The following is a 26,571-nucleotide window of genomic DNA, read 5'->3' on the forward strand; positions in this document are numbered from 1 at the left end:
ATTTTAATAGCAAACTATAAGTAGATTGATTTGTGCTATCCTAAGGTAGATTGATTTGTGCTGTCCTGAGGTATGGAGAGAGGGCTGTGGGACCACTGAACCGAGCTGCCGAGTTAGCTTAAAGGCAGGGAAGAGGTTTAGAGCACATGATGGAAAAGCGTTTGTTTGCATAGGGTCTTAAAGGATGAGAGGGTGGGTCTAAACTAGGCAGAGAGATAGTGTGTGTAAAGACCAAAGTCATAAAAGACGTGATTTTCATAGTGGTGAGAAGTGTGTGGCCCTAGATGGTGTTTGTAATATGAGTGGTAAGCTGGAACCCAAAGTGGAAGTCTTAATTGTTATACCAAGTGTTTAGCTCTTACTTCGCATCGTCTGTGGGAGCGGTGAAGATCTTAGCACTGGGAGTGTATTCACGGCGGTGTTTTTATATAAAGCAGTCCCCACAAGGTATTGTGACATTCTCCTTCACGAGCCATTGGAGCTCTTCGAGGGCCGTGACCATGGGTTAGTAACCTCTGTATGTGAAGCTTTGGGTAGAGTAGCTGATAAAGCTAACGTTTGGAAAACATTGGTTGAATAACTAATCATGAGTAAAGAGGGTTCAGGAGAGAAGGATGACAATCTCCTGTGGTGGTGGTGGTTTTAATCTTTTGTGGGTGACAGACCGCTTTATGGTTCTGTTGAAAGCTACACACTTTCTCCTTGAAAATCCAAATACGTACAACTTTTGGCTTACAGTTTCATGGGATTCATGTACTCCTGAAGCCAGTTCATAGGTTTCTGCTTCAGAATCTCTCCTTAGGAATTATACCCAGGGAACCTATAATCACAACCAGACCTCACCGTGAGTAACTACTGTCTCCTTTAACAGTCTTTAAATGTCAGATTATGATTGTGTCTCTTTCTTATACTTTTCTTGAGTTCTTGTCTTGCTGGAGAGGAGTTAATTCAAATAGCTGAACTATCTATGAAGAAAAACAAATTTTTTATAATGATCAAGGTAAAACTTGGGTGGTCTGTAAAGATAATAGACAAGTGTGCTAATTAAGCCAGAACCAAGAAGCAGCTGCTTGAGGAGGTCCTGGCATTCCTGAATTTGGGTTTAACAAGTCAGTGGGGGGTCCCCAAGATCACCCTCAGACTCGATGATTTGTTAGAAGGACTCAGGAAAGCTGTTATACTCATGATTATGGTTTATTACAGTGGAAAGATACATATTAAAATCATCAAAAGGAAAAGGCACATGGGACAAAGTCTAGGAGAAACCACATGCAAGCTTCCAGGTGTCTTCTCGCCATTGCTCAGCAATAGTGTGACACCATGCGTGAAGTGTTGCCAACCAGGGAAGCCCACCAGAGCCTTCATGTCCAGGATTTTTACTGGGGCTCAGTCACACAGCCTGGCAGCATTCTTATCAGGGAGAATCTTTCAAAGGATCAGAGCTCATCTCCTAGGAATTGGCCAAGGGCCAGTCCTGAAGACAGGCCTGTCTTGGGAATGCGCAGGGTTTGAGCAGTTCAGGCCTGCTGAGTTAACCCTTTCCTGCACACAAGTTAGCTGTTCAGAGAGTTAGCTTTCTTCTGGCCTGCCTGTCTGCCTAGCCACTCTTTCTAGATAGAGTAGACCTCCTTAGTCTCATCGTACATGGCTGTTCCACATACCTGGACTCGTCCCTGTTTTTCCCAAGTGATTGGAAAGTTTGATTGGAGTTAAGTACATATCTGTGCTTTGCAGTTTCCTGAGATCATAGAGCAATGTTAACTGCCCATTCTGTCACTCATTCAGCAAGTACTTTTTGAAGGCTGCTATGTACTAGGCTGAGTGCTAGATGTGGATTTACAGAAATGATTAATATGGGTCTCTACCCTCAAGGAGCTTAGAGTTTCATAAGGAAGAGAAAAACAAAAACAGCGATTCTGGTAAGCAGTGTGTGTTTTGGGGAGCAGCTACCCTCGTTGGAGAGCATGGTGGAGAGTGTGTGTGTCTGTGTACGTGGGAAGGCGTTGAGGATAGTTGGGGAAGACTTCCCTAAAGGAGTCACTCCATGAGCCGTGAAGATCAAGTAGACACACGTGGGCATGGAGCTAGTGTTCTCTAGTCATTTCTGTAGCCAGGTTGCCTGTGTGGTTGGAGCATGTGTGTGTGGTTACTGGTACAGTCTTGTTAGCTTGCTGAGAACTACCCTCAGCTACAAGATACATGTCTTTCCAGGGTTTGTACAAAAGAAAAGAGTGTCTAGCTCAATATGTATCTATTTCCGTTACTCCATTGCCATAAATCCGCCTAAATGACATTTCCAACCTGCGTTGAGTAGGTAGTAGTATTTTCACACGTTGCTCCCCGGGGGGGAGTATGTGAATGCACAGTTTTGGGCTAAGAATGAGTGTCATTAAAAATTTAAATGTCCTTTTTTCAGATGGGAGGGCAGAAGCTTTCCTTACCTTGATGAAATTGTATGTAACAATTTTTCTATACTTAGAAGCAAAAAAGTTTTAGGAAAAAACCTGGGTCGGAATTTCATCATGTTTGGCTCCTACATATGTATGCTCCCAATAGAATTTGGAATTTCTAAGAGTAATAGAGTTTTGTTTTTTGAAGAGTACAAAGAAATTGTATGATTATAACAGGATTAGGGATGTATTATTGTAGTGAATATGGGGTAATTTCAAATTGTTAACCTTGAGAATTTTTTGTAATAGAATCTTGTTCTCTTTTTCCAGCATTACAGTGTTTCTGCCACCTTTGTACAAAAGACAATTTTACTTGTGTCACAGATGGGCTCTGCTTTGTCTCTGTCACAGAGACCACAGATAAAGTTATACACAATAGCATGTGTATAGCTGAAATCGACCTAATTCCTCGAGACAGGCCGTTTGTATGTGCACCGTCCTCAAAAACTGGGTCTGTTACTACAACGTATTGCTGCAATCAGGACCATTGCAATAAAATAGAACTCCCAACTGTTGGTAAGTTGTTGTGTAAGGTTTTTTTTCTTGACACTATAAGAAAACCTCTTAGACTCTGACTATGATTTTAGTTATGGAAGGGATCTTAGAAATCATCTACCCCAGCTTGTTCAGTTTAGAGGCGAGAAGTAACTTGTCCATAACTGAGAGTTATAAGAGCAGCCAACATCCTGACTCCTGGGTGTGTGTTCGAGAATGTGGGTCCAATAATAGGCCTTCTCTGAGATCTGGAAGGCTTAAAAGAGGAGCCTCTTCAAAGGGAACCCTGACAAAGCCCACCACCGCGGGATGTCCTCAGAGTGTCCCTACTTTGTCCTCAGAGTGAATTTCTTCCTCCTTGTATAATGCTCCAGCCTTTTAAAGCGATCGATTATGGGTGGGAATTGAGAGCAGCACTCAACAGTCCAAATGCCTTCGTTTTGTAATTTCACCTTGTCTTATGACCTTTATGTCTAAATTATTGTGTATGGTTTGTAGGTTTTTGGTCCTTCACCGTAGTTTACATTTGAAAATGTCTTGACAGAGCCAGGAATTTGGTGGCTTCATAAACTCTCAGGACTGGATTAATTTTAAGATTCTGGTTTAAGATGTTAGTTTGAGCTCATGTATTTAACCTTCTATCACTTTCCTCAAATCCCAAATTCCTAACGTAATAATCAAAGCAATATAAACATGGGGGAAACATATTAGTGCTAGGAGAATTAATGGAAGAATGCCACTCACACACCTACACTCGTAAGGAACTTTTCCAATTTATAGTGCAGATGACGTCAGACTAGTGGAGAATCGAAAAGAAGCGTTTTAAGTATTTAAGTATTTTAAGAAGAATTTTACTATGAAAAGAAGTGAAAGGACCTCTTACAACATCCCACCAGCACCTTAAGCTGAGAGGCTGTGGGTGAGATTAGGTTACAGGGGCCCAGTCGCACTTCTCCTTTCGGAAGCACCTGGTGTCAGCGCTCCGTGGGCAGACCTCAGCGCTCACTTTTCTTCCACTCAGGCAGGCAGGTGTCGTGCTCTTCACGTCGGAAGCACCGCTGTAGCCCAGAGGAGAAGAGCCTGCCCCACCTTTTACAGAGGGGAGGCAGCCCTCCACCTCCTGCGGGGGCCACAGCGAGGGAGAAGCACATCTTCAGCATGGGGGAGCTCCCCATGGCAAGGCTCTGTCAGACTAATTTTTCTGATTTTGATGTAGGCATCTGCAGTTCTCATACGACAAAGAAGATGATAATTCCAGAATTTCCCATTTCTGTTATTTGGCCTTGAAATATCTGAAAGGAGACTCATGGACCTTGTGAAGAACGCGCTTCGTTGCTAATGCTAAACATTTATAAATCCCGCATCCCCAGTTCCCTGATAAGCAAACAGCAAAAAAATTACCAAATGAAAAGATTGAGTGGTTCAAAAGGAGTGAACTGAACTGGATAAATCAGAGTAGATGTCATGCTATGAGACAGGCCTACCACATGATAGGGAAGAACTTTCAGGCGGCCCAAAGTCTGTTTTCAGTTATTCACTGTGAAATGAGACATTTCACAGTTGTTAAAGATCGCTTTCAGATGAGAAGCGCAATTGATGAATTAGTTTTGAAAAGGCAATATTGAAAGTGAGCAGCAGACTGGATCCTGTAACTTTATAGTCAAGCGTGAGACAAGCTTAAGGCAAGACAAGCTCGAGAAATTGTGTTACAATTCAGAGAAAAAGACAGTTGGAGAGAGAGAGGACAGATCGAGGTGATCCAATATGCTTAGTTTAAAAATTTCAGAAAAAAACACAAAAGCAGACAGAAGAGGGACGAATACTATGCAAAATGAATGAAACAATATTTAACCCAAATACATATAATGAAAAAAATATCAATTTCAAGAATAAAGAAAAAAATCAGTATACGCATTCAGTACGAGTGAACACTGGTTACCTATACAAGGGGAAAAAAAGTTAAGATGTTTTTGCTTTTTTAAATAACAGAAGGCAATGGAACATCATATATTGTTACCCCAAATTCTTTAGATAAGCCAAGGTTTTTCATATAAAAAGGCAACCACCAGCCATCTTTAGATAATTATTAAATGTGTAAGGATCCATATACTCTTTCTGAAAGAAATTGCTAGAATTAGGATTCTGTATCATGAGAAATCAATCCAAATAAAGATCTCAAGAATGGCAAAGACTTGATATGAAAGAAATGGTGGTGAGCAATGAATCTTCAAGACTCAAGATGAATGCCAAAGTAGTTGTAATTAATGTTTCTAAAACAGTGCAAAACGTTAATTATTAAAAGATTATAAGAAAATAAATGATCTTGAATTAGAAGTCCAAGTAGTTAAAATAGACTAGAAAGTATACACATGCAAACTCTATTAAAAAAATGACAAAGGATATATTTTGCGTGAACAAAATTGATGGAGATATATATACACACACACTAAAATATGAGCTGTTTTGGGGTGGAGATTGTTTATTTTTTTACTTTTGCTCATCTGAATTTATACTTTTTTTTTTTCCTGCTATGAGCTTATACTGGCCTTGGAATAAGATGACAAGCCAAAAGTACTTAAAAAAAAAAAGACAACTTAAGAAGATGTTAATAAGACTTGTTCCAGATGATTGGTTCCTTCATTAGTCACCTGAGAGTGACAAATGTTGCTAGTCCTAGAATGTTGCTGGGAGCTGACCTTGTTCTTTAGACGAGGGCTGAAGAATACAGGAAGAATAAGTGGATACTGACAGAGCTGGTGGTCTTAAAAGGAGGGCGAATGGGAGAACTCTGAACCATTCACCTGTTTTGGGTTAGAGCCCTTTGGGCTCCTGTAATGAGGCTCTGTCACTAACGGTGGTGTGGCCAACTGCAGGAATTGTGGAGGCTTAGGAATTGTGGATGCCACCTACAGTGTCTTTATTGTTGTTGATGTTTATTTCACTTGAGGCCCTTTTTCAGGAAAGCCATCATCTGGCCTTGGTCCTGTCGAACTGGCAGCTGTCATTGCTGGACCAGTCTGCTTCGTCTGCATCTCACTCATGTTGATGGTCTATATCTGCCATAACCGCACTGTCATTCACCATCGAGTGCCAAATGAAGAGGATCCTTCATTAGATCGCCCTTTTATTTCAGAGGGCACTACGTTAAAAGACTTAATTTATGATATGACAACATCAGGTTCTGGATCAGGTGACGTAATTGTTTTTCCTTGTTCCTAAGAAGCCTTGTTAAAATTAACTGTATTATTTATTTTATTAGTTGGCTAAGCCAGTTGGCTTAGTTCATTGAAACTTGGGATAGAGTGAATACTAATCCAGCTTTGAGCCTAATCAAGGTCTTTAAGCTTGGTCTGTATCTGACTGTGGCTAGTTTAGACAGATCAGAACTTTTACTGTTGAAATAAGTCAGTAAGTCAGCTTCAAGTGTGTATAAATTTCAGAGCATTCTCACCTTCTCATGACTCCACAGATAGTAAGAATAAGGACAGTTATTCTCATATAGGTGAGGCTGAAGTTGAAAGATGTTCAAATGATCTGTAGCTACCCATTCTATTCAGAGTTGTTTAGCTGCTTTATTTCTGTGTTTGAAAGCAGGCATGACAGAAAATGTGTTTGCAGTTGTGAGGGTTGTTTGCCTTTTTAACAAGAAATTGCTGTCTTTTGCTCAGGGCTAATTTTTTATTAAAATAATGAGTTTTTAGTTATTTTTCTCACTTCAGAAAAAAGTCTAGCCACCTTGTTATTTCCTGTAGCTTTATGGGTCCACAGCCCCTGTGGTGTTGCTCTCTGCAGTTCCGTTTGTTGGGTTTTGTGGGGTCAGAAATAGCCCGGTGAACTGCCGGCATCATCTCCTGAGGTGCGTTTTGGCATAGCAGGGGTTCGCCTGTAAACCGAAGGGGATTTGTCTTTTACTTTTTCTTGCCTGTGCTTTGGAAGGATAGTAAGAGAGGAAGACCTCTGTCCTTTACAATGTTGTAATTTGACACTCGGCTAGGAATCAAGAGATCTAGATTCCACTGCAAGCTTTGTCATTGATTGGCTGTCTGACCTTGGTTAAACCAGGTTTCCTCTTTGGGCTTCTGCTTCCTCATCAGAATATGGAACAGGTAGTGTTGGTAATAATACTTAAAGTGGTTTGTTAGGACTTTTAAATGAGATATACTGTCCTTTGAAAAGTATAAATCAGCTTCAAATAAGGGGCTAGATTCATGGATAAAATGAAGATTTGAAAAGAGAGATAATGAAAATTTCACTAATTTTATAGTCAAGTGACTAAAGGAACATTAAAGCAGAAATTGTGACTGGGGGAAGAATATGACTGAAGCACAAGGTCACATCTGATCAAACAGAAAGTTCACGCAGTGACAGATGTCTCTTTGTTTTAAGGAAATGACTATATATTGATGCATATCATATCAGTTCGTTCAAGTGTGGGGAAGCCAGTTTCCTGACCTGAAGTCTTCTGTGGAATTCGGCCGAGTATATTCAGTAAGGGAGTTCTGTCCGTGACTGCTGGGACGCAGACGGGCTGGCGCCGGGGCCTAGGTCTCTGAAGGCAGCCTTCAGGGAGCCCTGAGACTGGTGTGAGGAGGGAGGCACTGAGAGGTTGGCTCGAGATGGAGCAGCCTTAGTACTGAAGGTGTGAGCCTTTGGGCAGCAGTGGTGGAGGAGTGGAGAGAGACTGTGGAGGGCTTCCTGAGGTTTCCCATTGATTCTGCGTTAGTGCAAAGGGTTCCCAGAGAAGATCGGGCCCATCCTATAAGTCATGCTGGACCAAAAAACTATGACAAGCAAGAACCAAAGTCACAGCAAATCACGGTGGCTACAGACCATTTGGAATTAATTCCCTAGACCTGTTCTCTGGTTGCCAAACTTACATCCAGGGAAATCAGAGCCGCTCATGCCACTGGGCACAGTGGTATGCATGAGGCCTCAGGGGAACAAGCCTACCTAAAGAATTAAAAGGGATTACTGTCTGGGTGGCAGTCGACTTCTGAATAAGAGCACATTCATTTACCTTTTAAGATATAGACATGAAGTAAAGAATGGAATTATTTTTCCATTTTATCTGTATCTCTAGATCCATCAGGGCCCACAGCTCTGTTGTCTGAAAGCGTCTCCCCCTCCTTTGTGCCTTAAGCCCGAGAAGCTTGTCCCTGTGGTTTGCTGGCTCTCTGGCTTTGCACAGTTAGCTGATGCCTCTTGCCTGAGTTCTCTCATCTTTAAAATGAAAGTTATGGACCCTGTCCTGTGCTCGTCGTCAGACTGTTGTGAGCTTCAAATGGGACAATGTTCGTGTGAAAGCATTTGGTAAATTGTGAGGTTATGTCCAAATGTCAGATGTCACTCTTTTTTTATTTTTTGAGGAAGATTAGCCCTGAGCTAACTGCGCTAATCCTCCTCTTTTTGCCAAGGAAGGCTGGCCCTGAGCTAACATCCGTGCCCATCTTTCTCTACTTTATATGGGGGACGCCTGCCACAGCATGGCTTGCCAAGCAGTGCCATGTCCACACCCAGGATCTGAACCGGCGAACCCCGGGCCGCCAAAGCGAAACATGTGCACTTAACTGCTGTGCCACCGGGCTGGCCGCAGAAGTTACTCTTATTGAAAAGATATTTGGAAGAAAAATCTGATATACATTATCAATTTACTGTGTTGTACAAAAAAGCTTAGTTTAAGGCCTCCTTTCCCTGTCCTAGTTCCTTGTGTGCTGAATGCCTCCAGATTTATCCAGACAGAAGCTAGCTTTTGTTGAATGATAGCAGAAAATGCCGTCTCTTTCCCTTCTATTCATTATAAAGCCTTCACACCACCTTGTGCGTGGGACTCACGCCTGTGAGTGAGTACAGTGTCTATTCATAATACCCTTTTTAGTTCTTTCACTCATTGAGGGAAAAGTAAAAGTAGACGTTTCGTGTTGTGAATTCACATATTTAGCTCAGTACCGTGAGCATAATTGAGGAAAAGCCGTATCTGCAGCTCTCAGAGACCGTACGTTTTAACTCGGGAACTGCAGGGAAGACGGTGGGGAGCTGGGGTCTGGCAGCTCAAACCTTGAAGCTAACCCATGCCCATTGCACTAATTTGAATCACAGGTTGTGCATGCACCTTATTTAAGCCGCCATTAGATTAGAAAGTGTGTGTGAGCATGCGCACATGTGCCAGTTTTTGAACGAGAGTGAGTCTGCCAGGCCAGTGTTCGTTATGTCTTGTTCATGCTTATGATCTCTTATAAGGTACACGTGGTGTTCAGGTTTTATTTCTGTTCACTGCATGTGAAGCTGCTTGGACCGTTTCCCTGTTGAAGTTTTCTCTCAAGCAGTTCTAAATGTACAAAAGAGTAAAGCGGAGAATATAGAGATATGAATTAGGCCTGTTTATTTTTGTCTTTAGAAGAAAATTTACTTTTAAAAAATGCCCAGGTATTCATGTGAGTTATATTAACCAATTATAGATAATATGATGAATCTAGATTTGGCTTTTAATTTTAGTTCTGCGTCTGGAATCCAGTGGTGGGGAAGACAGGAACTTTCCTTGTCCTCTTGGCCTTTCTTGACCGTCCCATTTTTGGGAGTCCTGAGTGTGTCAGGCGTTTTCAGCCTCCAGTCTGCGATTCCTCTTGCTGCTTTATTCCTTGCCTTTCTAACTTTCAGGGTAGCCTCCTGAAGTTAACTGTTAAGTGTACGTTAAATCTTTAAGTACATGGTGCGGCCCTGTTCAGTTAGCGAATTAGTGTCTACGCTCAACAGCATAATTAGGATTCAATTTATTAATACAAAAGAGTTCCTTGATTTAAATAAGGATTTTTCACAAATCTGTTATTAACTAGCAGTCTCCTTATAAACATAAAAATAATTGTTTATAATTAGACTGCTGATTACTTCATAGGAGATGGGGAGGAAAGGACCCATTTGAGAAACTTAAAGATGAAAAGAGAAAAACTTCTGATCAGTTTGAAGACTTAACATTTGGATTTATAAGCGTTTCACATCAGGGAACCAAAGAGAGCTGATAATTTCATTTACTATCATTGGGTTAATTTGATCAAGCAGGGAACTCTGAATTATGTCTAATAGATTGTATAAGTGACAGACTAGTGTGGAACATGCTATACGCTAGTATTTTCGTTGTCATCATTAGTATAATTTAAAATGTCAGTTCCTTAGTCCTTGGGGGTATGATATTAAGTTAATTGGCATAGTCCCAAATATAGTGTTACTTAAATGTTGTAGGTAGTTAGCAAATTCTTTTCTGTAAATGAAATGTGTGGCAATATTTAAAAATATGTATTTAAGAGTAAGGCAAGTTCAGTTGGTGAAAAAATGCCAGTGACCCGTTACCAAGGTAAGTTACTCGGCATCATTCTTTGAGCTACTAGTGTTGCCTAGGCCTAGTTCCTAGCACGTAAATTGCTTGTCTTGAAATGGTTTCTGTGATAATTTTTACTGATTAAAAGTTAGGCCAGAATTTACTTCTGTGTTCCTGGTGTTCACATATTTTCTCTTTCCATCAGTAAAACCGTTACCATATTCATCTTTCTAAAAGAAGACTTTTAACTTTCTTCTCATTCGTGGCCCCGTTTCAGAACTCTTTACTGGTTCGTCTTTTACCCACAGCTTTCACTCGTTGCCTTGCGCCTGGCATTCACTCTTCGTATTCTGGTGATAGCTTACCTACCTTCTGTTCCACTGCTTTGCCACATACATCCCTTTCCTGTTGATCTTGCTGGTTCCCTAACCTGTGTCCTTCATTTCCTCCTACCTAAACATGTTACTCACCTCCTCCTTTTCTCCTTCTGTAAAAGACAGGCTAAATTCAACTTTACAAAGCCTACCTTGCCTGTCAAGGCAGGAGTTTCTGGATTCTTTTATTGTATTTATTATTTTCCTTTTGTCGTGAGTTACTGTTTTCGCCAACGTAGTCTGTGACTCCTCAGTGAGGTTGTAAATTCCTTCCGGGTAGAGCTTAAGGGCTTATATGTTTCTAGTCACCCTTTAATGCCTGTCATGGTGTTAGAAATACCATATTGATTGATTATTATCGAATACTGTGTATTTTTATCTTTAGGTTTACCATTGCTTGTTCAGAGAACAATCGCGAGAACTATCGTGTTACAAGAAAGTATCGGCAAAGGTCGATTTGGAGAAGTTTGGCGAGGGAAGTGGAGAGGAGAAGAAGTCGCTGTTAAAATATTCTCCTCTAGAGAAGAACGTTCATGGTTCCGTGAGGCCGAGATTTATCAAACTGTAATGTTACGTCATGAAAACATCTTGGGATTTATAGCAGCGGACAATAAAGGTCAGTAGCGTTCGCTTCTCCTCTGAGTATAACAAGATCCACTGAAGGCTTTTTACAGGGATGGCTGCTAAAGCCTGTCAAGTTTGATGAGAAACAGATGTTTGTTATGTAGATTAGATCCCTCAGGTCGATTAGGATGTCTTAGGAGCCTTTAGAAACAGGAACTTCAAGAGTTTCTTGACTCTTGATGCCGTGTTACTCAATCTCTAATTGTTTTATAAAATGTGAAGAGCTTTAAAAAGCCTGTTTCCTTCTAATCTCTTCCTGACCGTTAGGGCATTCTCATGTACACTAGTGACCCTATTTATATCGAGAGGAAAAATAACTTCTTAGTGTATTCTATGTTTTCAGTTGCCTGGGGCTTCGTAGATTAATCTGTTAGGTAAACTCAGTTAAATTGAGAAGTGGTTTCTCCAAAACCACCTTGCCATCGGTGACCACGTGGACACTTTCTTGCCTGTGGCACAGATGCTAGAGGCCGAGGACAGCTCAGATGCCGGGGACGGTTCAGATGCCGAGGAAGCAGGGAAGCTGAGTGAGCGTCAGAGCACGTGGGGCCTGAGCAGTGGCTTCAGCCTGGACTTCGGCTGCTTGCTTGCTTCCTTACTGCCTTTGTGCCCACGATTCCTGCTTTGATAGCTGCTGTCGGAGACTGTGTCACAACTCTCCTCATTGTCAGCCTGAGTCAAATATATTTCCCAGCTTTCCTATTTTTAAAAAAATGCTATTGTTATCTTTTGTAGGTTGGCCAGACCATAGTCGTGTTTTTTCTTCTGTCCCTTCCCATTTTCTTCAACAATGTTTATTGCTTCAAGATGTTAACAGTGTTTAATCTCAGTGATTATGGGTGATTTTATGATTTTTCTTTTTGTTTCTCTGTATTTTCAAATTTATTTACAACGAGCATTTATTATTTATTTTTTAAGGTTTATTTATAGAAAATTTCCAATATCTAGAAAAGTAGACACTAGTATAATGAACCCCCATCACCCATCTTCACCAGTTAAGTTCACTGCCAGTCATATTTGATCTCTGATTCTACCTACACTGCCCCAACTAAATTATTTCAAGCCAGTCCCAGATAATGTATCTTTTCATCCATAAATATTTTCAATTTGTATCCTTAGATTATGAGGAATCTTTTTTATGAAACAACCACACTACCACTGTCAATTTTTAAAATGACATCAAATATCTAGTCAGTTTCAAATTTTTGCAGTTGTCTCCTATTTTTTTTTTGTAAACAATTGGTTATTCACTTTAGGATCCAAAGTCTACACATTGCATTTAGTTGATATTTATCTTAAGTCCTTAAAGTCTGTAGGTTCCTTCTCCATCTTTTTTTCTTCTTTCAGTTTATTTGTTGAAGGAACTGGATTGTTTGTCTTGTCGGGCTTCTCACATTCTGGATTTTGCTAATTGAGTTCCCATAGTATCTGATCCTACTCCTTGTATTTGAAAACTGGTAGTTAGAGACTGAATCTGACTTAGTTTTCTGGTTTCCTGAAAATATTGTATACTTCCGATCTGCTGTGTCCTTTCTACCGTGTCACACCAGTAGGCGTGTAGTGTTTGGTTACCTCTCTTCTGTGACTTGGGGCAGTGACGGATGTGACGGATGTAGGCAGCGATTATCAATGGCTGCTACCAGTTCAGTATTACTTAATTTAAAAACAAAACAAACAAAGCAGTGATCCTAGTCTGACCAAGTCTTCCGTTTTCATTTTCTTCTGTCTTTGAGACTAGGTTCTCCACCTCTCAAAACAACCTTTATTATGTTCTGTGACTCTAGGCTTCCTTTATTTCGTATTTCTTGATAGTCGTCTTTGTTTTCTGAAACTCTTCTTACTGATTCGTGTAAAGTGTCTAATTCTACAAATAGTCATTACTCCCTTAAAGAACTCACCCACATTTGTGGCTTGATGCTCCACCGTGGTGGCAAACTTCCAAATCTGCATTTTGAGCCTCAAACCTCACCCAGGCCCACCATATTTTAGGCATGTTTCATGTTGCAAACACACTAGCACAAAACGCTCCTGCTGCTGTACGCGGAACTTTCTCTTCCCACTTGCTCAAGCAGCAGCCGAGCTGGTGCTGTCCTCTGGTGGTCACCGTGGGAACCAGCTGACCCTGCGGGCTCTTCCCTCCCCTCTCCTTTCTTCTTTGTCAGGGTTGGCAGACTTTGCCCAGAACCTAGCCCCTCCACCGCAGTTCCCTTTTCCTTTACCCTCCGGACTGAGTTAATTCCACCTCAGACGACCCTTTCTACGTGCATAGCCTCTTATATCTCCTTTCTCCTTCTGCCTCTCTCGTCAGTTACCTCAGTCTCCTTTCATCCATCTGCCTGTGTTATTTATTTCTTGTATTTGTGAGCCTTGCACAATTCAGTCCTTGTTAATAAGCATGCGCATAAAGCCAGTGATGCACCTGTCTCGAGGAAAAGAAAAGGTATATGTTTGAACAGAATCAGTTTATAAGGTTTATGAAGAACAAGTTTATAAATATCATGAACCTCTAAATTCTTTTGAAAGTACCCAGAAATCCCCTCCACAGTCTTCTGAGAACATCTTCTTCCTTAATCTCTTCTGATCAGAGTTGCTTTCCTTGAAGTAAAATACAGACGTTGTTTTATGTCACTTTGGGTTTTTTCTTTTTCTTTTTTTTTTTTAGAATAATGAAGGAAACAGCACATTTTAAGTTCTTATGTGCCATGCATTGTACTAAATGCTTAAAAAAAATCTATTATCCTCTTTTTTAAGTCTTCTGAACTGTCTTGTAAAATAAGGTATTCTTGTTACGTAAGAGAAGAAACCGAGGTTCGTTGGTTAAGAAACTTGTCTGAGGTCCCGTAGTAACAGCCAGACCCTGATTCCACCCCAGGTCAGAATGACTCCAGGTGTGCATGTTGCGCTGAATTGTGCTGCTTCCTGCTATTGTCATGCTTTTTTTTTTCATGGTTTCATGAAATAGTAGGTTTTCCAGCTATTTCTAGGTTAAATAGGCTCTTGTGGACCAGCCTAGCCTACAAGCCTAGCCGGAACCTTTACCACGATTCCCATGGGAAAACAAATTCACGTATCCACTTAGAAACGAACTTTTGGAAGGTGCATTCCTAGTTGTTGAAGTTCAAAATCACCTTGTGTAAAACTGGGTTCACTCCCAGCTTTTTCTCCTCCTGCCACTTAATTTCCCTTCTCAGCTGCCTCATGTGTCAGGGATACCCCACTGTTGTTACATTTTTCTAAGCTGGAAGCCTTGGAATCATGGTCGTCTTGTCTGGCTTCTTTGTGAACTATATACAGAGTGTGTCATTAAAGCTTGCATTTCTTCATTTAAGCTCACTTTCAGTTTTGTTCCATACTGTTGCATTCCCACTGTGGCCACACTGGGCACCACATACTTCTCACCTTCCTCCCTCCCTCCTTCCAGAAACAACCATTGAGCACCTAAGCTGAACCGGGCATTTTTCTAGGCACTAAGGAGTCCCAGCTCTGCTACTGTCTGTGTGGACTCAGGATCGCCGTCTTTGAACTATGATGCCTTGTCTCTTAGATGGTGTTAGTTATCCTTGCCTTATCTCAAGAATGAGGGGCTTACTCTGAGGATCTAAAGGATATGTATGTAAAAGTATAAGACAGACTGAAAATAGAAGAAAATATGAAGGAAATATATACAAACTTAAAGTACTATCATTTTGTAGTTGTGAGAGTCAAGATTGAGAATAAAAAGTGATCACTTTTGAATACATAAATAGTAAGTGTTCTCCAACCCATCTGAAACATTGTTATTCTACTTTGTAGACAACGGTACATGGACTCAGCTCTGGTTGGTGTCAGATTATCATGAGCATGGCTCCCTTTTTGATTATTTGAACAGATACACAGTGACTGTGGAAGGGATGATAAAACTCGCTCTGTCCACGGCAAGTGGACTCGCCCATCTTCACATGGAGATTGTTGGTACCCAAGGTAACTTACAGCAATCTTGTTATTTAAGCCTTAAATTCCCATGAATCTAATGTCTGTTCAGAAAATTTTTGTAGGAAGTTAGCCTAATTGGAGATGTTTAAAAGTTAGAGGTTTTAGATGAGAACATTTTATCTTTCTGTTGAAAATCTCAGGTGGAGTTAGGAATCTGGGAATTTGTTTAGAGCTTCTCTAGTCATTGTAACAACACTGGTATTTTTGTGAGTTCTTAAAAGTAGCATTCAGTCATGGGATTTTGAGGATCTTGATTTTAAAATTCGAGTTTAAGAGAATGTATTTTTATGTGTAGTGTCAAATGAAATGTGAAAATGCTTTGTAAGTATCAACATGCCATATAAATGTTATCTGGTCATCTGACAATTATATTTGTCCCTGAGATAAAGAGACTGCATGAGATACTTTTGCAGTTGAAAAATTAAATACTAAGTCTTAGTTATGGAATTCTTATGCTGTGGCTTCTGTGCTGTGCAGGGGAACAGATGCTAATGCCTCTCCACTCTGGTCGTTATCCACCTGCTACCTGAGGGCCCCCGCTCCCCACTGCACCATACATGTGCCATTTTGTGTCTTAGCCAGCCCCATCTTTGTAATTATTATCATTGTTGATTATAACAACTTTATTGAATTATAATTAACATATCATATAATACACCCACTTAAAGTATACAATTCAGTGCTTTTTAGTATATTCACAGAGTTGTGCAACTGTCATCACAGTCAATTTTAGAACATTTTCGTCACCCCAAAAAGAAACCTTGTCCCCATTAGCAGTCCATCCTCCTTTCCCCCGAACTCCTCAGCCCTAGGCACCCGCTCATCTACTTTCCATCTCTAAGATTTGCTTATTCTGGATGCTTCATAGAAATGGAATCATGCAATATGTGGTCTTTGAGACTGGCTTCTTTCTCAGCATATTGTCAGGGTTCATCCGTGTTGTAGAATGTTTCAGTACTTCATTCCTTTTTATGGCTGGCTAATAATTCCGTTGTATGGATTCATCACACTTTGTGTATCCATTCATCGGTTGATGGACATTTGGGGGCTATTATGAATCATGCTGTTCTGAACATTGGTGTAAAGTTTTTGTGAGGATGTCGTTTCAGTTCTCTTGGATATATACCTGGGAGTGGAATTACTAGATCATATTGTAACTCTAGTGGTTTGAGGAACTGCCAGACTATTTTTTCCAAAGAGCCTGTACCATTTTACATTCCCACCAACAGTCTATGAGGGTTTCAGTTTTCTACATTGTAATAATTTTTTTTTTTTTTGAGGAAGATTAGCCCTGAGCTAACTGCTGCCAATCCTCCTCTTTTTGCTGAGGAAGACTGTCCCTGAGCTAACATCCATGCCTATCTTCCTCTACTTTATATGTGGATGCCTACCACAGCATGGCTTGCCAAGTGGTGCCATGTCCTTACACGGGATCTCAACCAGCGAACCCTGGGCCACCGAAGTGGAACATGCGCACTTAACTGCTGCGCCACCGGGCTGGCCCCTAATTATTATTTTTTTTTTTTAAAGATTTTATTTTTTCCTTTTTCTCCCCAAAGCCCCCCGGTACACAGTTTTGTATTCTTCGTTGTGGGTTCCTCTAGTTGTGGCATGTGGGACGCTGCCTCAGCGTGGTCTGACGAGCAGTGCCATGTCCGCGCCCAGGATTCGAACCGATGAAACACTGGGCCGCCTGAGGCGGAGCGCGCGAACCCAACCACTCGGCCACGAGGCCAGCCCCTGGCCCCTAATTATTTTTTAATAACACTTTTTCTAGTGGTTAGTATTCAAGGTTGTACATTTACTAATGAGTACATTCCAGTTTATAGGCAAAGGAAATGACCTAGATTCTTGGTTCTTGGACTGAAATATCAGTCTGTGACTAGGGTTCCTATAAATAATTCATAGGGTTTCAACAAACAAACTAATATCTTTAACCCCCAGTCTTTGAGTTGTTAAACTTACATTTTTTGAACACTGTCGTTTGGAGCATATCATTTTCTTTGAAGAAATGTAATTTCAGGAACTTTTGGTATAACAGTTGACTTGAGGTTGCTAAGTGACAGCTCAGGTGTTGTGGGTGATGTGGGCTGAAATGCTTGGTTCTGGGATGAGAGGAGAGGCTTTGGAACCTAAAGTGAGAGTTGTGATTGGTATTGCCTTTTAAGGAGTCATGTTTAATTCTTTTTCTTTAGGAAAACCAGCCATTGCTCATAGAGATTTGAAATCCAAGAATATCTTGGTAAAGAAGAATGGAACTTGCTGCATTGCAGACTTGGGACTGGCAGTAAGGCATGATTCGGCCACAGATACAATTGATATTGCTCCAAACCACAGAGTGGGAACAAAAAGGTACACTGTGAAGGAATAGTGTTCAACATGTTCTGGAATCAGTTTCTCTTCCTTTTTCTTCTCATTTGTATATACTTATCTTTTCTGAAACTCAAACTTGTACTTTATTAGATTGTCCACGGGTAGAAGATCTCATGATCTTGCCTGCTCTGAAGCCAAGGCTACCTGACTTAAAAGATGCCTGCTGAGGAAAGGTGGCCTTTCCAGAAAATATTATCATTAGTTATGTTATTACAATAGCAGCAGTGGCTAATGTTTATAGGGTACCTACTATGTGCCAGTCATTTTAACGAGCCTTTTATATATATTAGTTCATTTAATTCTCTCCTCAAATGCTGAGCTGTAGGTAACCAAGCTGTGTTCATATTTTCACTTCCTAAAAGTATGCCTTTTTCTCTTCCTTAGAACTTTTGCATGTGCTGTATCCTAGAGCATGCTTCCCCCTACTGTTTCCCTGACTTGTACTCACCCTTCCTTTCTCTTTGGAAGCCTTTCCTAGGCTGTTAGGTCTTCTTGCCAAGAGCTCTCCTAGCACGTTGAACCGTTGAGGCACTTACCATGTTGTAACTGTCCATTTATTTGTTTGAATATTCCATTGGATTGCAGGCTGCTTGAGAGTGGCCTTGTATTCCCAGCATCCATCACAGTGCCTAACTTATAGTAGGTCCTCAGTAAACATTTGTTGAATCCATGAGTCCTCAAAAGAATCTAACTAGGTAGGTGTTACTATCTGAATTACTCTTAATTCAGACAAGGATACTATCACGTGGAGGTTAAGTAATGTGGCCAACCTGATACAGATGGTAAGCTGAAGAGCTGAGATTGGAACCTGGGCCTTTCTGCCCCAGGCTTGGCTCCGTATATCACAGCATGTTGCCACAACATGTCTTCAGGCTGCTTCTTTAGCCTTGAATAGAGCCACGCTTTATTCTGTCTAGTTGTGTTTATGATTTCTGGCGTTAACAGGGACTCTCAGAACCCTCACTCAGGGTTCTGGGACAGTGGTTGCTGCAGGTCCTCATGCATCCTGATCTGTATCCTTAGTAGGATTTGTAAAACTTCAGAACCCTGCAATGTGGCATCAGTAGGAGGACGGGCATTCATTTTAATCTATTATTTTGTTTCCTCGAGTATCCCTGCCTTTCCTTTCATCCTATTGGATGAGAAGACGTCTAGATTATAGTCCCTGCAAAGGACATGACAAAGTACATTAGGACTCTTGTCACAGTCACAGTTGTTAAGTGTGTGTCTGTCATTGAAACTGAGATGAGGCAGACAGCATGAAATGCTGTTTCAGCTTCCCCTGGGCTTTAGTTGACAGCATTAATTTGCAAACTAGTGTGGATATATATTTTTCTTGAGTCTAATATGATCTCAGTTCTGTAATATTGTAGGTATATGTCTGTCTACGTACAGAGAGATGTCTGCAAGGATGTCTATCAAAATGTTCACACTGTGTGGTAGTAATGGAATGATGTTTCACTTTGTCCTTTATGTCCTTTGGGAAAATTTCCCTAAGTAGTATGAGTCATTTTAAAAAACAGCTAAACCATGCTGAAAGGGGAGAAAAATCTTAAAGTTAATACTGATTTTTCTTATAACTATCAGGAATAAAAGAAAACTTATGAAACAGTTCAAAAGTAATGTGGCCACCACTCCATTAAATAAAATGCTGACTTCTTTTTTAGGTACATGGCCCCTGAAGTTCTAGATGATTCCATAAATATGAAACACTTTGAATCCTTCAAACGTGCCGACATCTATGCAATGGGCTTAGTGTTCTGGGAAATAGCTCGACGATGCTCCGTTGGTGGTGAGTTGCTCCCCCTTCCCCAGCGGTGTGTCATGAGCAGAAGTTGTTCAAGAATTGCCTTCTTTTTTACTGGCTGAGATTATACACATTAGCAGTCTGAAATCGTGTTCACTGGGCGATCACTGAGAGAGCCAGAGAGAGCAAAGGAGAGAAAACTTGGAGTGAGGGGCCTGCTTCATCCTAGTGTGTTCTTTTCCTGTCTCTGCTTGAATCTTGGGAAGCCTCAGAAACCAACCCCTTTTTTCTTGGAATATAGTTATTTAGAATGGATGAACGCTTGAGAGGCCACCCAGGAAGCTGTTTCTAGCATGTGCTTGGGTCAAACTAACTTTTTTCCCCTGAGATTGTGGTTCTTTTCTCCGACTTTTAGCTAAAACGAGATATACAGAATGCAGTTATACTGCCATTCCATTCCATTCCATTCCTGTTAAAAGTAAGTTTTAACTTTTAAGTTTAGTTTTAGATTGAGCACTCTTGATGTTTACTCGAGACATCTCTCTTCTCCCTGGGGCGCAGGCGTGGCTGAGACTCGGGCCTGAGGTGTTTGAGGCCGCGGGGCCGAATCTGTCTCTGCATGGTGGCAGATAGGGCAGGTGATTGGCAGTGCAAGTAGAGGAAGGGCCTTGCACCTCAGGCTGGCCTTGTGGGAGTCACAGCTCGGTGATAGAGTGTATACCCCTGTACCAACTGAGAGGCTGTGCACTCAGAATAGAAACTCGTTTCTTGAACATTAGGGCTCTAGGGAACACGTCAGTCTGGGATCACAGCTCATAGTTAGGCATCATTAAAATAGCCTTTGCTGATCCCTGGTGGTGTTTAGTTTCAAGGTGTGGGCCCAGTACCAGCTTGGGGAGGTGGGTTGTGGAAGCAGATAGACCAGGCTGTAAGGCCTGTCCCGCTCGCCTGGTTTAGTGGGACACTATAATAGGACTCACAGGTGTTCCTTTTCTGTCTGGTCAAAGAATGCTCTAGCATTATCTCAGTAAATTCTTCAAAACAGATTTTTTTCTTCTTGGCCTATATAGGAATTCATGAAGATTACCAGCTGCCTTATTATGATCTTGTACCTTCTGATCCATCAGTTGAAGAAATGAGAAAGGTTGTTTGTGAACAGAAGTTAAGGCCAAATATTCCAAACAGATGGCAGAGCTGTGAAGTGAGTGTTTCTTCTGGATACTATGAGATTTTCTAAACTGCTGCTGCTTAGGAATTTGCTAGGAAATTTACTGTTTTTCTTTAAGGAAAACAGACACAAGGATTCCCTTTTCTTTCCTTTTCATGGCAACTAAACCAATGAGTAAAAAGAGAATAATTTGGCTTCCATGTTCAATTTTAAGCACGTTGGAAAGGCTATCATTGCATCAGAACCGTGTGTGGATCTGCCGGTGAGCCGAAGCGCTTCCCTTCCACCCGGGCAGCGGAGTGCTGGACGGACTCGGAGACCTGTGTTCCAGACCAGTCCGGCTGCCGTTCAGTCTGCTTGCGGCGAATCACTTTCATTCTCTGGACGTCAACGTGCCTTTTTGTAATATGAGGAACTTGGATAAGATGATTTCGAAGATGATTCAGACGCTTTTACATCGTATTCGTGTGATTGCCCGTATGACCATTCCTGAGGGATTTGGGGAAAATGCTTTCCAGCAGTATCCGAGCTTCTCAGCCATAGCTCTTAGAAAAGCTTTACAAATGTTTTTGTAGTTGTAAATTTAAAGAGTTCATAAGCCAAATTTTATTTAATCTGTCCTTAATTGCTAGCTGTTACTATTATAATATTGGTGAGGCAGGGCATTTCCTTCCAGATTTGAATTTTGTAGCTTAGGAAGAGTAAAAAGCTGGTCGCTTAAGTAGTTGATTTTACATTTTAAAATAATGTAGGACTCACCAGAACCTTTGACATCAAGAGAGCTCCTTAGCTCCTTCCAACACAGTCAAGTATCTAGGCCCAGATGAAGTGCATCTAAGTGAGCTCAAGGAATTTGCATTTTTAACAAATGAAATTGGGCTCTATTTTGTCTTTTAAAAATTGGATCTTGATACTGCAAAGTATAAACTTGAAGTATGTGTGCACTCATCCAATAATTAGAGCAGATTGGGGCCGGCACTGTGGCTGAGTGGTTAAGTTCGTGCTCTCTACTTCAGCGGCCCAGGGTTTTGCCACTTTGGATCCTGGGCAGGGACATGGCACCGCTCATCAGGCCGTGCTGAGGTGGTGTCCCACATAGAAGAACTAGAAGGACCTACAAGTGGCATATACAACTGTGTACTGGGGGGCTTTAGGGAGAAGAAGAAGAAGAAGAAAAGAAAAGATTGGCAACAGATGCTAGCTCAGGTGCCAATCTTAAAAAAAAAAATAGTAAATTATTATTAAACCGATGGCTTTTTAAGCATGAAGAAAAGTTAGCAGTTAACATTAAGAGCACACTTAGAACTTGCAGTTACTATCACATCATGCTGAGTTAATGCCATCTCTGTCATTTTTGGGTATCCTCCGTTTGGTTAGTTTTCTGTGTACTTTCATTAATTCAATCTTTTACTTTTCTAGGATTTTATAAATCTCCTCTCAATAGTTGAAACACATCAAGACTATGAAACTGATAGAATGCCTAAAGAAGTGTCTTCCGGAACCTTCTGGCCTTTTCCAGTCTGGACTGGCTGCTCTTAGCCAGCTGTACAGCTTTCATTTTGGGCTAGCCCTTGCCTTTCGTCCTGGGGTTCCCTTGACCTGTTCTGGTGAAGCTGCCTGCACTCCATGTCTTCCTGTTTCTTGGTTGGCTCATTTCTCCCTCTTTCAGGTCTCTGCTCAGATGTTACCTTGTCAGTGAGATGTGACCTCTATACCTATTTAAAATCGCACCCTCCTTCCGTGTCATATTTTATCTCTTTCCCTAAGTGATGTTTCTCCTTAGCACTTAACACTGAAAGTCCATGTATTTTATTAATTAATTATATGCTTCGCACTCTAGATTATAAGCTTTGTGAGCACAGAGATTTTGTCTCTTGGTTCACTGCTGTATTCCCAGCATCTAGGATGGTAGATGGTAGGCACTCAATAAATCTTTGTTGAATGAATAGAAGTATGTGCTGGGCACTTGGTCCTTTTTATCTGGAGATGAATGTTCATTTCTAGGAAATGTCCCTGACCTGTGTCTCTGATTTGTTCCCTCCATTTTCCTCTGTCCTCTTTCTTCAGTTCTAGTTAGGAAGTTGGACCTCTAGTCAGACCTCCTGGACAGGACTCTGATTTTCTTATCGTTTCCCTCCTATTGTCCATTTCTTTGTCTTTTTTCTCCACTTTCTGGGACGTTTTCAGCTTTTATCTTTTTTTTTTTACTAGGTTTTCCTTCCAGTTCTGTAAAGTTTTTCCAGAGTCAAGCCAGAAACAAAAGCCCATCCCTGGTAGACCCTGCATCAGTGTTGTCTGATCTCTGAGCATAGTAAGGATAGATTGTTGGTGTTTTCTTCTCTCTGTGCAGCTTCTCTTTCTCCAAGTTGCTGTTTTCTGTCTGTGTCAGCTCCTGCATTTCATAGTACTTTCCCCAGGTGTCTGATAGTCTCGTGCTGTCTTCATGTTTAAGAGCGGGGCCCTGACAGCCAGGAGGACGCTCGTGTGCTGGAGGCGGCTCACTGACCATGGGCTTGCGGGAAACGTCACTGGGTTGCTTCCTTGGGCTGACACTGACGCCGGTGTCTTCAGGCCTTTCTTCTTGGGCTGCTCACTTTGCCCAGAGAAGATTCTCCCGGCCTCTTCCCTGGCGGAGTGTGCACCAGCTGCTGCCTGTGTTTTGGGGAGAAAGCGTACGGTCTTAGCATTTGGTGGGTTGTCAGTGTGGAACTTTGCCCTTCCGTTCCCCAAGCCGGAAAGCTCTGTTTCACCCTCTCAGATACAAACCTCTGCTCTTCTGCTGGGGTGGGGGCAGTCCCCCGCTCTGTGAAGGTGGGAGGGGCGGGTGTCTGGGGTTCTAGCTCTTGTGGTCGATCCTCCTACTTTTAGCCTGAACTTCACCCCACAGGTACTTGATGCCTTTGAGGGGAGTTTCAGTGTGAGTCAAGTTCCTTCTTTGCCCCAGCACAGCTCTGGTTAGGGTCCAGTTTTCTCAGGTCTGCTCAGTCAGTGCCCCCGTCCGCTGCTTTCCAGCTGCTCGCACCAGTACCCTATTGATGAGAATTTAGGTCATTCCTATTCTTTTCCTGTTACAGATAATGCTGAAACAAAAAAAACTTGTACACACATCATTTAGAAAGAAACTTTACAGGTAAAGATTCTTATCCAAATCAGTGGAAGTGGTGTGTGTGTTAATTATTTTTCCTGTGTTTTCTTCTAGGCTCTGAGAGTAATGGCTAAAATCATGAGAGAATGCTGGTATGCCAATGGAGCGGCAAGGCTTACAGCTCTGCGGATTAAGAAAACATTGTCACAGCTCAGTCAACAAGAAGGCATCAAAATGTAATTGTGCAGCTTGGCCTGGGCTCTGCTTTTCCTTCAGATCTGCTCCTGGGTTTAATTTGGGAGGTCAGTTCTACCTCACTGAGAGGGAACAGAAGGATATTGCTTCCTTCTGCAACAGTGTAATAAGGTCAATTAAAAACTTCCCAGGATTGCTTTGGACCCAGGAAACAGCCATGGGGTCCTTTCTGTGCACTATGAACGCTTCTTTCCCAGGACAGTTACAAAATGTTGTGTAGTCTACCTTTATCTTTTATTAACACAAAACTTGTTTTATTAAAACATAATTGCTGGTCTTAACTTTAGGTAGCTCTGCTGTGCTGAAGATCGTCTTTAAGGGTAAAGGAACTGGATTGCTGAGTTATACGAAACATTTCTTATTTTTAAAGAAAGTGATTTACTCCTGGTTAGTACATTCTCAGAGGATTCTGAACCACTAAAGAGTTCCCTTGATTCAGACTTTGAATGTACTGTTCTATAATTTCAGGATCTTAAAACTAACACTTATAAAACTCTTATCTTGAGTCTAAAAATGACCTCATGTAGTAGTGAGGAACATAATTTATGCAATTGTATTTTGTATACTATTATTGTTCTTTCACATATTCACAACATTACATGCCTTCAAAATGGGATTGTACTATACCAGTAAGTGCCACTTCTGTATCTTTCTAACGGAAATAAGTAGAATTGCTTAAAGTCTGTATATGTTAAAACCTGAAGTGTTTTAACTGAAAAAGTTTATTTATCTGGGTAACTCAGACGTTTTCTGTTTTGTTTTTTGGAAGTTTTGTGGTGTGTCATTCAGTATTCCATTTTGAAAATGCCTTTCTCCTACCAAAATGTGCTTAGCCCACGAAAGAAGTGAAGTGTCATTAATTGGTAAATTATCATGGTCATGTTTGAATATTCTCACATCCAGCTTTTGCATTTTAATTATGTTGTCTAAGTATACTTAAAAAAATCAAGTGGCACTCTAGATGCTTATAGTACTTAAGTTAAAATTTGTAGCGTACAGGCTAATTTTTCTCCAAGGGAAAATCTGTCTAGCTACTTGTGAAAAGTTGTGTTGCATTCTGTAAGCCATTTTGTTCTTTATCTGATCAGAGACAGTGTTATTTTTTTAAGAAATGAATTACATTTAAAATTAGAATATGGTTAATGTTAAATAATAGGCCTTTTTCTAGGGAGGTGAAAGTAGTGAATAATTTGAGTAGATGACAGGTGTGCGAGAGAGTCACCTTTGTTTTGTAGGAGTCGCTATTCGGTGGGTTTTGTCTTTGTAACAAGGTTAGAGTAGCGTGTTCTGAGGTCTCACCACACTCTGAGGAAGGCAGCTCTTCATTCCGTCTTTCCTTCTGCACACGGAGTGCGGCTGTGTGGTTCCATGGCCATGTCATGAGTTCAGTGCACCCTTGATATTTGGGAGAGAGGAAGCTAAAGAATATTCTGAGTACAGGTTCTCCATTTGCGGATGTTTTCAGTCAGATTAGATGTGTAAAGCAAACTGGTCATGGTCTTCTCACATTAAGTTGAAATTAGCTTATAATGACTGGTTTTTATTTCCAGTGCTAAAAGTCTTTGTAGGGCTTGTACCATTTTCAAAGTTCTCTTATCACTGTGATCTTATTCTGAGGGAGGACAAACTGTCATAGCTGTGAGGCAAGACATTGACTTTATAGGACTATTGATTTCCATTTGAGAGGGTCAGAATAACCCTGACAGCATTTTGGTCAGAAAGAGACAATGGCCATTCACGCTGACTGAGCTGCATTCTGATAATGTCTTATCTCTTATACGTAGAATCAATTGAAAGACTATTTGGTCTTAAACCAAAGTAATTTTAGAGTGAATGACATATTACATAGGAATTTAGTGTCAATTTCATGTGTTTAAAAACATCATGGGGAAAATGTGCTTAGAGGTTAATATTTTGACTCCAAATTTGAGTTTTTTCTGTAGTTACCATGATTTCATCAAAGCAAGTGAATGAGTTTGAGAGGTTTGTTTTTATAATTGTGTTATATTTCCTGTTTCATCTCTAGCTCTATGATCAGGTACTTTTTTTTTTTTTTTTGGCCATTTCTAAGCCTACCAGATCTGCTTTATGAAATCCAGGGGACCAATGCATTTTATCACTGAAACTATTTTTATATAATTTTAAGAACATACCAAAAGTTCCTGTCTGATTTAAAGTTGTGACACGTGATTTCTCACTTTCATATAAGATAATAAACTTTTGCTGAAGGTATTGAGTCAAAGATCGAGTTACAGTTATGGTGTTCTTGCCTAAATGGATAAAATGTACTTTTGATAAATCAGGGAATTTTTAAAAAGTTGGAATTTAGTTCTAAATTGGGTGTATTACTGCAGCTAATTCCTTTTTTGGCTGATGATGGCTTGATAAACCCCAGCTGTCTAATATTGAAAATGAAAGTAACTTAAACAATGAAATAGATCATGATTACTATGGCCATAACTGCAGATAAATTTGACTAGAGTATTAATTTTGTTATTTAGAAACAGAAGCCTTTATTTATACTGCCTATCTTCAGATGCTCACCTTCCAGGATTCAGCTTGGCTGAAATACACCTGCAGGCAAATTGCCTGTCCACATCCATTTTGTCAGTATCCCCAAGGAATAGGGCTGGACAGGTGTCACTTGGTGGGGCGCAGACATCCTAGCCCTTCCTTTATAACTTCAGCTGTTTCTCCCCACCTGCCTTCCTGCTGGCCC

At 41.0% G+C, this 26,571-nt stretch overlaps 1 protein-coding gene across 5 annotated transcripts in view; it reads left to right on the forward strand.

Annotated features, from left to right (window-relative positions):
- TGFBR1 (transforming growth factor beta receptor 1) overlaps positions 1-26,571 on the forward strand; it is a 67,233-nt gene that overhangs the window by 22,730 nt on the left and 17,932 nt on the right. For 2 of the 5 annotated variants that reach the window (XM_023629741.2, XM_070250833.1), the window contains exons 2-9: positions 2,721-2,966; positions 5,905-6,135; positions 11,014-11,244; positions 15,045-15,212; positions 17,420-17,576; positions 19,265-19,389; positions 20,415-20,545; positions 20,727-21,740. In XM_023629741.2, coding sequence (XP_023485509.1) covers positions 2,721-2,966; positions 5,905-6,135; positions 11,014-11,244; positions 15,045-15,212; positions 17,420-17,576; positions 19,265-19,389; positions 20,415-20,545; positions 20,727-20,918 — 1,481 coding nt within the window. In that variant the 3' untranslated portion in view covers positions 20,919-21,740. Of the gene's footprint in view, positions 1-2,720; positions 2,967-5,892; positions 6,136-11,013; positions 11,245-15,044; positions 15,213-17,419; positions 17,577-19,264; positions 19,390-20,414; positions 20,546-20,726; positions 21,741-23,711; positions 23,834-26,571 lie in introns of those variants that run through there. The other 3 variants (XM_023629740.2, XM_023629742.2, XM_023629743.2) reach the window with 3 other exon arrangements.

The sequence above is a fragment of the Equus caballus genome, chromosome 25, assembly GCF_041296265.1.
Source record: "Equus caballus isolate H_3958 breed thoroughbred chromosome 25, TB-T2T, whole genome shotgun sequence".
NCBI classification, from domain to species: Eukaryota; Metazoa; Chordata; class Mammalia; order Perissodactyla; family Equidae; genus Equus; species Equus caballus.